Source organism: Mycteria americana, chromosome 2 (assembly GCF_035582795.1).
Source record: "Mycteria americana isolate JAX WOST 10 ecotype Jacksonville Zoo and Gardens chromosome 2, USCA_MyAme_1.0, whole genome shotgun sequence".
Lineage (NCBI taxonomy): Eukaryota > Metazoa > Chordata > Aves > Ciconiiformes > Ciconiidae > Mycteria > Mycteria americana.
In genome coordinates this window covers 48832707-48845119 of record NC_134366.1, presented here as the reverse complement: position 1 = coordinate 48845119, position 12413 = coordinate 48832707, and the positions used below count along the sequence as shown (strand labels likewise).

General features: G+C 38.1%; 1 protein-coding gene across 1 annotated transcript in view; it reads left to right on the top strand.

Moving 5' to 3' along the window:
- The first annotated feature begins 97 nt into the window (after positions 1 to 97).
- The window catches only part of ACAD11 (acyl-CoA dehydrogenase family member 11), a 31174-nt gene continuing 18858 nt past the window's right edge, over positions 98 to 12413 (top strand). Inside the window, exons 1-12 of the mRNA XM_075493298.1 lie at positions 98 to 259; positions 2266 to 2365; positions 2601 to 2726; positions 4394 to 4555; positions 5015 to 5179; positions 6764 to 6911; positions 7502 to 7623; positions 8687 to 8793; positions 8919 to 9042; positions 10751 to 10828; positions 11228 to 11366; positions 11479 to 11586. Of these exons, the coding sequence (XP_075349413.1) occupies positions 123 to 259; positions 2266 to 2365; positions 2601 to 2726; positions 4394 to 4555; positions 5015 to 5179; positions 6764 to 6911; positions 7502 to 7623; positions 8687 to 8793; positions 8919 to 9042; positions 10751 to 10828; positions 11228 to 11366; positions 11479 to 11586 (1516 nt within the window). The 5' untranslated portion in view covers positions 98 to 122. The remainder of the gene's footprint in view (positions 260 to 2265; positions 2366 to 2600; positions 2727 to 4393; positions 4556 to 5014; positions 5180 to 6763; positions 6912 to 7501; positions 7624 to 8686; positions 8794 to 8918; positions 9043 to 10750; positions 10829 to 11227; positions 11367 to 11478; positions 11587 to 12413) is intronic.

Here is a 12413-nt window from a genome sequence, read left to right as displayed (position 1 = left end):
CCTTGACGGACCAAGCCACCTCCGGTTGCCGCGGCGACGCCGGGCCGGGCGGGGCACCTCCGTCAGTAGCGTAGCGGCGCGGTGGGCGGGTGCGGGACGTACGCCGCCGGCGCAGCGAGGGCATGGCGGCCGAGCCGGGCACCACTGAGGTGCGGCGGCAGCACCGCTTCGACCAGGGGAGCTTGGAGCGGTACCTGTGCAGTCACCTGCCCGGGTTCCCTCGGCAGCCCGCGGGGGCTCTGGCTGTCAGGCAGTACAGGTAAAGGGTGGGCCGCTCTCCTGCCCCGAGACTGCCTGTGAGGGGCAAGTGGCAGCCTCCATGGCTGTTGACATGGGCCGTTGACGTGGGCCCTCGCCCGTGGGGTGCCCTGAGGCGTGAAGCCAGAGCGTGGGCCCAAAGTATGCCTCTGTGGAGTGAGGCGAGAGGCCGCAGCTTTGCTTGCTGCCTGGCAGGAAAGGTGAGCAGAGTTAGGGCCCTTTGCCCTGGTGATGGCGGACAGCAACCATCGAGGTAACAGCTCGTCCCTTGAACGGCTGGAGAAGTCAAAGTTCGCAGTGGCGACGAAGGTGACCTTTGGCACAGGCAGACCCTGTAGCCACAGTTGGCCATCTGCAGGCAGGCAATGTGTTGGGAGGACTTCCCACTGTCCTCAGAAAAACATGTATTTGGCCCTCTGTGGTGCGCTCTGTTTGAGTATGTCCACAACTGTTTTATTGCCTACTCAAAAATCTCAATGTATCTGATCTTTAATTGCATAACAAATAATAATGTTCAGAAGCATATGCATGGCTTAAGAAATCAATTTTAAAAGCCCTAGGCTATCGCCAGGTAAGCAAATCCATGAGAACAGCGTAACACTGTCCTGAGATTCCCATTAATGCCCTGAGAGCAACGCATTGCGCCAGTGAGGTGCTACACCCAGGCTCCAAAGCCACTGTTGCACAGAACTTCTAGTTCATTTGCATTTGGCAAATTAGTGGTGTGGCTGTGTGACTTCAAATCAGGAGCTAACTATTAGAAGTTAAGTTATTCTAAAAATAAGTATTAATTCCTTTGTAAACATGACCTCAACTGCTTTATCTGCAGCTATCACTAAGAAACAGTAAACAATTTTTCATTGTCTTCTAATGCAAATATAAAACATCTATTGAATCCTCAGCTGTATTCTAATCCTCGTATGTACTTCAATTGAGGAGACTTTAGGAGGGGCTTCAGGAAAGTAGCTAATAGTAAAATCTGCTAAAATATTGTCAGTATTTATGCTTTTACTACTTTGTTTGTCTTGCGGTTGCACTTCAAAGCTTCAGCTGATCTAAATCTCTGTTGTGCCAGGCAGAGTATTTGTCTGTGCAGTATACTTGTTGAACTATATTACAGACTATGCCCTAACTGCCTCAGGGAGAATGAAAATGTCATGGGGAGCATGAAGGCAAAAGTTTACTTGATTTTGATTTTCTGATAGTTGTCCAGTCTTTTATTGGACTAGGTCAGAATGCGTCTTAAAAATGATCCAGAATGAGGAGAGGAAGGCATGTAGATTAGCACAGAGCCTTGAGGAAAATAAGGATCAATGAGCTTGATTGGGATAGAATGGACAAGGTGTTATGAAGGATTTAACTAGGTTGTCCTTTTCTTCTGTATGTGATTGAAATGTCTAGTTTCTGTGATTCTTCATCACTGCAGCGTTCATTCTTTAAAATTTTACAGTTACTATAGGCAGTCCCTTAAGCATAGCATGTGTATGTGATGATCAGGCTAGCATACAGTGGGGCTTGGTACTAGAATCAGCAGTTATTTGGAGAGCTTTCTCTATGCTTACATTGTTCAAAATACAAAGGACAAATACAATTATGGGCTAGCGTGAATTCTGCTCTGTTTAATTTCCTCCAAATTGGAAAGCTTTAAAGTTAGTATTTACTGCATACCTTGAAAACATTAATGATGTCTCTTTAGGGAGGAGAGGTAAATGCTGTCTCCATTTCATAGGAGAACAAATTGAGTATCTGCGACCTCTCTGCAGTGAAAGAAGACATCTTTCTTATGGATAGGAATAGAACCTCTGACTTCTGATTTTGTAGGCTATCACTTGCGTCCTTGTAAGACTATATTTGGGAAAAAAACCCCAACTTTTGAGAAGAACCCTTTCCTCTGTCTTGCCATTTTGTTCAGGCCAAGTCACAGTGCATTTTGCATCATTTCTGTTAAAAGTTTGCAAATTTGTAAGTACTTGAATTCGTAAGTAATTATAAACTTTCTTTTTGTAGTTCAGGCCAGTCAAATCCAACCTTTTATCTTCAGAAGGGTGGGCAGGCTTATGTGCTCAGGAAGAAGCCCCATGGCCCCCTTTTACCTAGAGCTCACAAGGTAAGTAACATCCTTCATCAAGCTCCAAACACTTTGTATTGCAGGTGGCTAAGTCCCATACATGATGGTGCAGCACATTGTTGAATGTGTCCAGAAATGCAGTGAGTTGCTGGATCGTTTCCAATTTTCTGTGCTATAGACATAACTAAACATTTAAGAGGATACATCGTCATTCAGTGTACTCATTTATGTTTGGGAGCTTTTCATTGAACCTAAATTTCTTTGTCTTCTTCAGGTCGATAGAGAATATCGTGTGCAGAAAGCCTTATTTTCAGCTGGATTTCCAGTGCCTGAGCCCCTGTTGTATTGCAGTGATGCTTCTATCATTGGAACAGAATTTTATGTAATGCAGCATGTGCAGGTTGGTCCTCCAGTGGGAGAGATTTTTTTCTTCTCCTTACTACAAGCTGCTTTTAAATTGTCTAAAACCTTTCTGTTAGAGCTTTATCCAGCATTTAGTAAGTTTTGTGATATAAACATAAATAATCCTCTGATATTTTTAAGAAATGCTAGCTATCACAGATTCTCACTGGTTTCAGCTTCTCCAGGACTTATTTCCCACTTTGTTGAAATTTGCAGCTCAGTATTTAACCTCTTGTTCTCGTTTTGAGCTCTCAGAAGGATGTCTTGAAATGAGGCAGTATTGCTTCTGTGAAAAGCATACACAAGTCAGAGGGAGAACAATCAGGCTATGAAGTTATACTGAATCTTTGGACATCCTGGGACCTGTTTAGTACTGAAGATAGGAATCTACATACAATCACCTTTTCTTGAAAACCAAGCAGGATTCCAGCTCAAGCAATAGTTTCAGAAAGAAATTGGCATAGCTCTGTCTGTGGTCCATCACTCCGGGGATGATGTCTGTAGCTGAGTTGATACTGTTTCTGTTAGATTATGGTGATTCTGAGTGTAAGTCTGCTGTATCATGTTGGTCTTTTTTTTCCTGTGGGAGGAGGATTTGAATTCAGGCCTCTTTCCCTTTCATTGCATCCTACTCTATCATCAGGTTCACTGGGAAATTAGAAATGTAAGAGTTTATGGGCCAGTTCCTGGAGATTAAGTTAACCTTCCTACAAAAACCATGACTCAAGAGTAATAAAATGTAAAAGCTGTGAAGAATTTGAAACAATTTTCTGACATTAAAGATGGAGAATTTTTCTGGTTTTGACTAGAACAAAGTGATTGCTTAATAAGAAACCTTGCTACTGATATATTTACATTTCTAAGGATGTAAATTTACAGTCTATCCATTCTCAGATGGACAGCAGTGCACTGTTTTTAATAAATACATTGTCTATTTAGAAAACAATCATACATTTATTGTGTTGAATAAACTATTACACAACACAAAATCTGATTTTTAGATTTGTTATGCAGAATCTTTCAGCAAAAAAGTTCTATTGTTGTTTTAGCTGTGTAAATATATTGAAGCCATCATGTGAACCAGTGAAACTGAGGAACTTTGAGAAGAGTCTGTTTTTTCTTTTCCAATCTGTTACTGGCAGGGTCAAAATTAAAGGAGAAAATGGAAAACCACACCCATTTTCTAAATGTATTAAACTGCTTTTAAGGAGAATGCAAGTGAGTTTCTTTGGATTGTTTGCCTCTTTGTATGTACAACCCACCCATTCCCCTCCTCTCCCTGCCTGTCCCCCCCCTCCCCTGCCAAGGTCTTCGTTGATATTTTTGCTGGAAGTTAGCTGTTAGAGACAATGCAGTAACATTTTTTTTTCCTGGTACTTTCAAGCTTGAGGATATCTGGATTGAGTGCTCTAATTCAGACTTTCATCTGCTGAATATATCTGTTATTTTAATTGCATTCCAATAGATATCCTGTATACTAATGATCTGAGATTACCGTGAATCCCTTCATCTGTCCTGGGCAAGGAATGAAATAAATGGGGAAGGAATTTTTGATTGCATAGGGAGTGTTGGTTCACTGCATTTGTTTTTGCTCCTGAAATGTATAACTTTACTTCTCATCTGATGCATGCATCCCACCAAATATCTGATTTATGATGTTTCTAGGGTCGCATCTTCCGAGACGTCTCACTGCCTGAAGTGGGCCCAGCAGAGCGTTCCGCTTTGTATATTGCGATGACAGAAACTTTGGCCCTGTTGCACTCCTTTGATTTACAGTCATTGGGTCTCCAAGGATATGGTAGAGGACCAGGATTCTGCAAAAGACAGGTACAGCTCTTGAAAAAATTCTCTTGTTTTGTCAGGTCTTTGAAGATTTATTTGATTTGCAAGCTAAATTGATAATTATTAATGACTTGTAAAAGTAACCATCATATTTTAGCTATCAAACACCTTCACTTAGTTCAATTATTTGTGCACAGTATAAAGTTACTACTACATTCAGATCAGTTCTGTAATGCTATACTCAGGGTATTATATTCATTCGCTTTTGGAATAATAGTAGATTTGGGCTATGTAAATAGGATTGAAATAGAAAATAGAGGTAGTTTTCATTGCATCTTTTGATCTCACAGTTCACATTTGCAAAGGCAAACGTACTGGCTTTTACGGAATTTACAAGTAACATGGTAATAGTCTAAGCCCAGAAGCACGTGCTTCAGAATTTTGTGCTCTTGAAAAACTTGTGAATCAGTTGGCAAATCTGTTGAAGTGTTTGTATTTCTTTAGGTATCAACTTGGAAAAGACAGTATGATGCAGCTGCTCATACAGATATTCCTGCCGTGAACAAGCTGGCTGAGTGGTTAGCAAACAACTTGCCACCTGATGATAACGAAGAAAGCCTGATTCATGGGGACTTTAGAATAGATAACATCATCTTCCACCCAACAGAGGTATTTGAAACATATTTGTACGTGTTTAGTAGTTTTTGGTCCTCCATTTGTTTGTACTCCTACCATGTAATGGGACACTTCGGTGGGTGTTTTAGTGCATGATACATCTTTGAAAGGAACAGTAGAGAACTTAGCTCTTCTCTATACTCTGTGTATGATGTTTAGGTACCTAATACAGTCCTGGTTTTCATTGCAGGAGCTAGTTACTCAATTTATTCATTAGCTGTGGTCCCTGCTTCAAAGTCCAGGAACAAAACATTTTATATGCATAAATCCTATTGAATTCAGTGCAACTTAAGGACATACTGAAGGCTCACTTCATTAAACTACATAAGCATCTGATCCAAAGCCCGTTGAAATCTGTGGTATGGCTTCAGTTAACAACAACGGCTTTTGGAACAGGATCTGAATGCGTATGTGATACCAGTGGAAGCAAGGAAAAATCTGCCAAAGCTGCTTAGTTATGGAGCACATGTAGATCACAGAGACCCTGAAAGTTCCTTGTTCATCTTTAGGCAAAAGGAAGAGATTTTTTTGTAGTTTGTAGAAATAAATGTGTGTTACCTATCTATTGACACAATTGCATTTTCATTATTTTTTTCCATGCTATTTGCTGTGTTGTGACCAGAAGATATGCCTGGGATTTGTGACCAAGACTCTGCAATGCCTGCTTCACAACAAAGCAACAGATCCCAGAGATTCCCGTTGTTGTGCATAGATCAGTTGATAGATACTGTTGGTAGGCTTAAATGTGCTGATTGACTCCCTGAGCAGAGAATCTGGCAGTCTCAGGGACTCTCCCAGCTGTTCCTGATGTAGTTGAAAGAATTGACCAAACTATACATAGGTAATTTTAAATAATCTGTAGAAACTCTTCCTGTACATGCAAGAATGACCATGTAGGAAAGTCTTTTGCACATAGTTCAAGTAGCCATGGATCATGAGTAGGCTGGAGGGGTCGTTCAGGATGACAGGCCAGCTGGATTATAAGAATTCATCAGAATGATGATTTGGGGAGTCTCAGCCCATCCAGCTGCAGACACCATTGCAAGGATGCTTGCAGCAGAGGCTCATGTCACTATCTGGGCAGCAATTGACTGTCCTGTTTAAGAAATTCAGTTCCCCATATAAGTGTTAATCTATGCGTAATATTGTGATAAATTAGGTTTTTTAGTGCATGGTCTGTCCATGAGTATCTGTGCAAAAGGACTGTGCAACAGGACTGGAAACAGAAAAACCCCAACTGTCAATACTACTGTTCTTTAGGATATTTTAATTCATATCTTGACTAGAAGAGTTCAGAAGTTTCTGACAGGAAGAACGCTACTCAAAACTGTAGAATTTAAAACAGATTTTCATTGGAAAAATGCCTGGTTTTCTGCCACTATGTGAATGTTAATTTTCTGCAGATCCTTACATAGGGCTAAAAGGAACTGGTTTTGCTGTAGACAGGTACAGTGCATGTTTTTAATTTTAAACACATAGTAACCAAATAAAGCTGTTGGATATTAAGTGGGTTGTGCATTTGTGGATGGAGAGAATTTATCTTCTAGCATTCACTTGAGGTTTTTATTTTTATTTAAGGCTCGTGTTTTGGCAGTGCTGGACTGGGAACTTTCAACTGCTGGTCATCCTTTAGCAGATTTAGCATATGCCACTCTATTCTACTTTTGGCCTACATCTATTAAGGACTTAGGTCAAGGAACTGTCTTGGGTTTCAAAGACACCATAGGTATGAAACTGTAATCTTTTTCTTGAAATGAATTCTAGGGTTGATTTGTATTTGATGTGTTACCTTTATAAACAGTAATAAAAAGTTAAATTAATAAGAACATCATTTTGCACTTGAAAATAACTTTTCCATGGTTTTCTTCATTGTAGGAAACAAGCTGATAGTGAGGTTTAAGGTAGTCCTGTTTTAATAAGCTGTGGCTTAGCCACAGTATGCTGCTTCTGTAAAAGTTTATTTTGAACCTTTCTTAGAGATAATGGAGGAAAACTAAAATTTAAATGTAAATTTGTCATTCATTAAAAAAAAAGGGGGGGGGGCAAAAAAACCCCCCATGGTGTAATTAATTTCCTGACTGGAGTGGAGGCAGAGAGCAGTAGGAAGTGTTACACTTATCTGGAATTCTGACAGCTCCTATTTCCTTTTGGCTCTCAGTATCGCACTTAGGTCATGAGAAATGATAAATCAGGTTTTTTACTATGTAAGTGGAATATCTCATAAAGCTGAAAAGCTGCACAAATGTTTGAAGAATAAGGTGGAAAAAGTCATACAAAATGTTGACTATTCTAAAATATTCTGTTGTTTTTTTGTAGAAACTCCTTCATTTGAAGAACTGGTTTCCATTTACTGCCGCTGCCGGGGTATTAGCCCTACTTTATCAAACTTTAATTTTTTTCTTGCTTTGTCATATTTTAAAATGGCAACAATATCCCAGGTAATACACTCACATTTGCTGAAATGTCACATATTTTTATTATGAGTATTTGTAGTTTGGTAATACTTGTTCAAAATATGAATCATATTTAAAAAGTAACTGTAACCATTGTATTTCAGTTTGTTCCTTTAGAAACCATATCTTAGATGCTTATGACTGATAACTCTCTAGGATAGAATTCTTGCTACATAAAGTACATTGCGTTAGATACAGCTAACTTCTTAGGAAAGTAGGCTAAAAGAGAAGAAAATGTGGATGTGTGGATTTTTTCTTATTGATGCTCCAGTATGCAGGCAATTTTGTCATTACCTTTTTGGACTCTCTGGCTAATTTAAATCCTGTATTACAGAGAAACAAAGATCTTTCTGCAGCTCTCATGAAAGTAGATAGCAGGATAGATAAGTAAGATCCTGTTGGTGCCACCCACGGATGAAAAAGGGTGTGTTGTAAACTCAGCATATTATGAGCATAGGAGTCCAGTCTTGAGATGACATTATAGGAGAAAATAAGTTTCATTGATTCATTGTTAACAGAAGTAACTGTTTAATTAGATAGTCAGCCATTGTAAGGCATAAATATATTTTTATGAGTTGCAGCATGAGATCAGCATACCAAATGTGCGATAAGCTACCTGGTATTAATTTGGAGTAAGAGTATATATGTGGGTAGTTAATGTAGTTGTGGATAACAATCATATGTGTATACTGTTGTCTGTTGGCTTAAGGGACAGGCTGGGCTTGCTTGCAGTATCATGTGCAGAGGTATTCTTTTTTCTTTTTTTTTTTTTTTCTCTACTAATTTTTGTGATTTTTCATTTAGTTTAGTTTAGCTGGGGTACGTTGTTTTTTCTCTTGTGCACCAGGCATCTCTATTCTATCAGAAATGGACCAAAACCGATATTAACATATCCCAGTAAAATCTGTCTGGGTGCTAATTTTTTCCTATTAAGAATATGTGCATTTAAGTGTTACTTTCATAGTTGAAGAAATCACCAATCTAAAAAAAAAAAAGAGACAATTTTAAGTGCATAATTATACCATATATGCCTTTCTTCTGGTTTTAGGGTATATATGCTAGATATCTCATTGGAAATGCTTCTGCAGAGAATAGTCATGAATTTGCTAAGATTGTGAAGCCTTTGGCAGAGAGAGGGTTAGAGCTCTCAAAAAGGTAAGAGTGCTCTAAACTACTGGTCAAAGGCAAAGCAAAGCTTTTACAATGTCTTCACTTATTTAAATGCCTGTATAAGGCAGCTTATATTATTACTTGTTATTGCATTGAATGTTCTTCTTTAGGTCATCTTTCAGCAGCACACATCACAGCATTTCTGAAGAGTTGTTCCATCAAAGTAGGAAAGGCCAAGAAATTCTGCTGAAGGTCAAGGAGTTCATGAAGCAGCACATATATCCAGCTGAGAAGGTAAAAGCTTTTGGTAAACCTATTTATAAATGATCATTTTATGAGTAGAGTTATAAAATGTAAAGCTATGTATAGAACTCATGCCCTCCTATGTTTTTTACCTTTTTTTTTAAAAAGCCTTATTTTCATGCAGTGATGTTTGTGGCATTGCAAAATATTAACAGAAATCATTATAGTCTGCATTAATTTTTTTGCAGAATTAAAATGTTGTATGCATTGTTAATGAAAGCTATGAGTTACTTTTTAAACTTTTTAAAGTTTAAGGAGTACTCTTTTCAAAAAGAGATACTTTTTAAAGGTATTTACCAAAATACTTTTAACAGTAACAAAACCTTAGAACTCTTATGTACTAAACGCAAAGATGCTTAGTTAAAAAATGAAAACTGCTGGTTTTAACCATACAAAGTTGAATGTTTCTGTTTCTTGCCTTATTTTTTAAGGTATGACTTTTATGACAAAAAATGTTATTCCATAATTTATCAACATAACCTCATTCCTAGGTATATCTAATACCAGTGAAGGTTTGAAATCAGATAGTGAAATATCCACAGAAGTCCCTAATTAGTGGAAGGGAAAATAAGATGAAGCATTTTACTTCTTAGCCTAGGGAGATTAGAAATTTTCCATTTAGAATGTTGGTTCAACTTCTAGCCTCATGGAAGCACAGATTACTTTTGTAGCAGAATTGGGGGTTTTGGCTTTTTTTTTTTTTTTTTCTTCTTTGCAGTCAGGCAGAAGTGTAGAGGACATATTAATCTAAAAGATTAATGCATCTGCCTGTCACAAGGAGAGGTTGAGAGCAGAAAGTCTTGATATGCGAAGTTTCTTAGAAGTTTGTCTGTAACTAGTTTTAGATTGTTCAAGGAAGCCTTGCAATAATTAATGTACTTGCTTTAAAAATAAATGAACCACAAATAGCCATGCAAGTTTTGCAGATGAGTAGCATTGTGCTTGTAAGTTATTGCTGATAACAGGGACTGTGAATCACGACTTGTAAATTCTACTTTGGAATTTGTCTTATTGTGTGATTTTTCAGAAGAGGGGACTACTTTTATTCATTCTAAAACTAGTTCTGGGCCAGCTGTGATGAAGCGCTGGGCCTCACTAAAACATACTTGTGAAAATACTAGGATTACTGAATACAAAGTGTTACTTAGTATTAATCAGTGGTGCTCGGAATGACTGTTTATATAATCTGTTAAGGAATTATTTTGACAGGAAAAAAAATTTATTCTTTGTGTTTTTTCTCACATAAAAAAAAGATTAACCAGCTTATATATCTGAACATTGTGATGGGAAACCTGAATCTTAACTGTCAGTACATCTGGCTTTTATTTGTTGTTTTACTTTTGGGTTTATGCCTCTTGTGCATACTGTTGGTAACAGTTACTTGTATCATCAGAAAACACTGACCTTCTACCATCATCATCACATATTTTAAACCACCCCAAAATGGGATGAAATAAGGTACTGATTGTGGTCATCTCCACGACGCATTTGAAGTCTTGCAAAATGAATAGATTGTAGTTTGATTTTTAATTATATTTTTAATTTTATAATGCAACCAACTACATAATAAAAACCTGTGTTAAATATTTTTTTTGTTGGTTTCTTGGGGTGGAGGGCTGGCAAAGACACCATGTTATTCCTTGTGTATGTTACATGTGTTCTTAATTTAAGCAAGCATCTTTTAAATTGTTTCTCTAAGGAAATAATAAAATACTATGCTGGACATGGAAATACTGAGGAAAAATGGAAGAAACCACCACTGCTTGAGAGACTGAAGGTATGGGATAATAAATATTCTTGAGCACTCTAGCATTGTGCTAGAAAAGAAACAGGCACTGACATGGAGTGTAAGAAAGTTTGATGTATGCTGCTGGAGAAGTTATTCTGCATGGAAAGAAACAGTGTGAGGAACAGTGTAAGGAAAGGAAGAAGGAAGTGTACAAAAGGAGGTGAGAGATACGAATGAGAGAAGAGAAAAGCAAAAGTAAGTTCTGTGAGGGTTATGTCTGAACTTTAAGTCCAAGACTGTACCTATTGAAAATAGTTATTGAAAAAAGGCATCAGATATATCGGACAGTATGTTAGGCAAGAAGGAAGAAAATGGGCAGCAAGCCAGAATTTAAATTTTTTTTTAAGATTTATTGCTAGCGTTTTTCTCTGTTGATTGTTTCAACAGGAAATGGCCAAAGCAGAAGGTCTGTGGAACCTTTTTCTCCCAGATATCAGTGGTCTCAGCCAGCTTGACTACGCGCTAATAGCTGAGGAGATGGGGAAATGCTTCTTTGCTCCTGAGGTTTTCAACTGTCATGCACCAGGTTAGCAACCCTGTCCTGTAACTACAGCACTGAGAGCATTGAAAAGTTGAGCATCTTACGCCTTACAAGTTGTGTGTCTCAAGAAGTAAACATGACTGCTGATTTCTTACAGACACAGGAAACATGGAGGTCCTGCACATGTATGGGACTGAAGAGCAAAAGAAAGAGTGGCTGGAGCCTCTCCTAGAAGGGAAGATTAGTTCTTGCTTCTGCATGACAGGTAAATATTTCTCCAGAAAAACGTTAGAGGCAATTGGCAGAAATTTCACACAGCATATGCAAAAAGTACAAAACTACAAGTTGTTATACGTTAATGAGTTAATACAGAAATTTCACTGTATCTGTGATTGTGTTTGAATATGAAATCACATATGAGGTGTGAGTGCAAAGTGAAGCATCCTTGCTGCCCTTCCCCAATAGTTACCATTTTTCATTATTACAATAATTAGTATTTGCTTTCCATATATTTTCAATTTATTTTTAGTACTAGTAAAATACATTTTATTGTGTACCAAGCAGATTTACAATAGAACTTACCCTTTTTTGTAATGTGCTTTGGGGTTCTCTAGAAACATACATGTAGGTACAAGTATGATTATTGTGATTAAAGTTGTGTAGTTTCGCAGTATGTCATAGGTAGAGGTTTTAAGACATAACCTGAAGATAACTTGCAAAACATATGATGCACTTGCTTTATGTCCATAGCTCGGCATTATATTCATTTTTGTTCTTGAAAGCTTGTAGCATTCAGCATCTGTGGAAGGCGTGGCTGTTGATTTAGGAAGGTAGCTTTTGAACATGTGATGTCAAAATCTTGATCTTTCTGTGTCGGCAGGAGTTGAGAGCACTCAGTCTTGCAGAGCTGGACCCTTATTTTGCAAAATCTGTTTCACTCTGTTCCCCAAGAGGAAAGAGATGCTTTTGCTTTAAATAAGGTGACCTATAAAAGAAGTTAAGGGTGAAAGGAGAGAGGAAGAATCTTTCCTGTTCCAAACAATAACTGATGACATTTTGCTGGCAACTGCTTTGTGTAACCTATTTCATAAA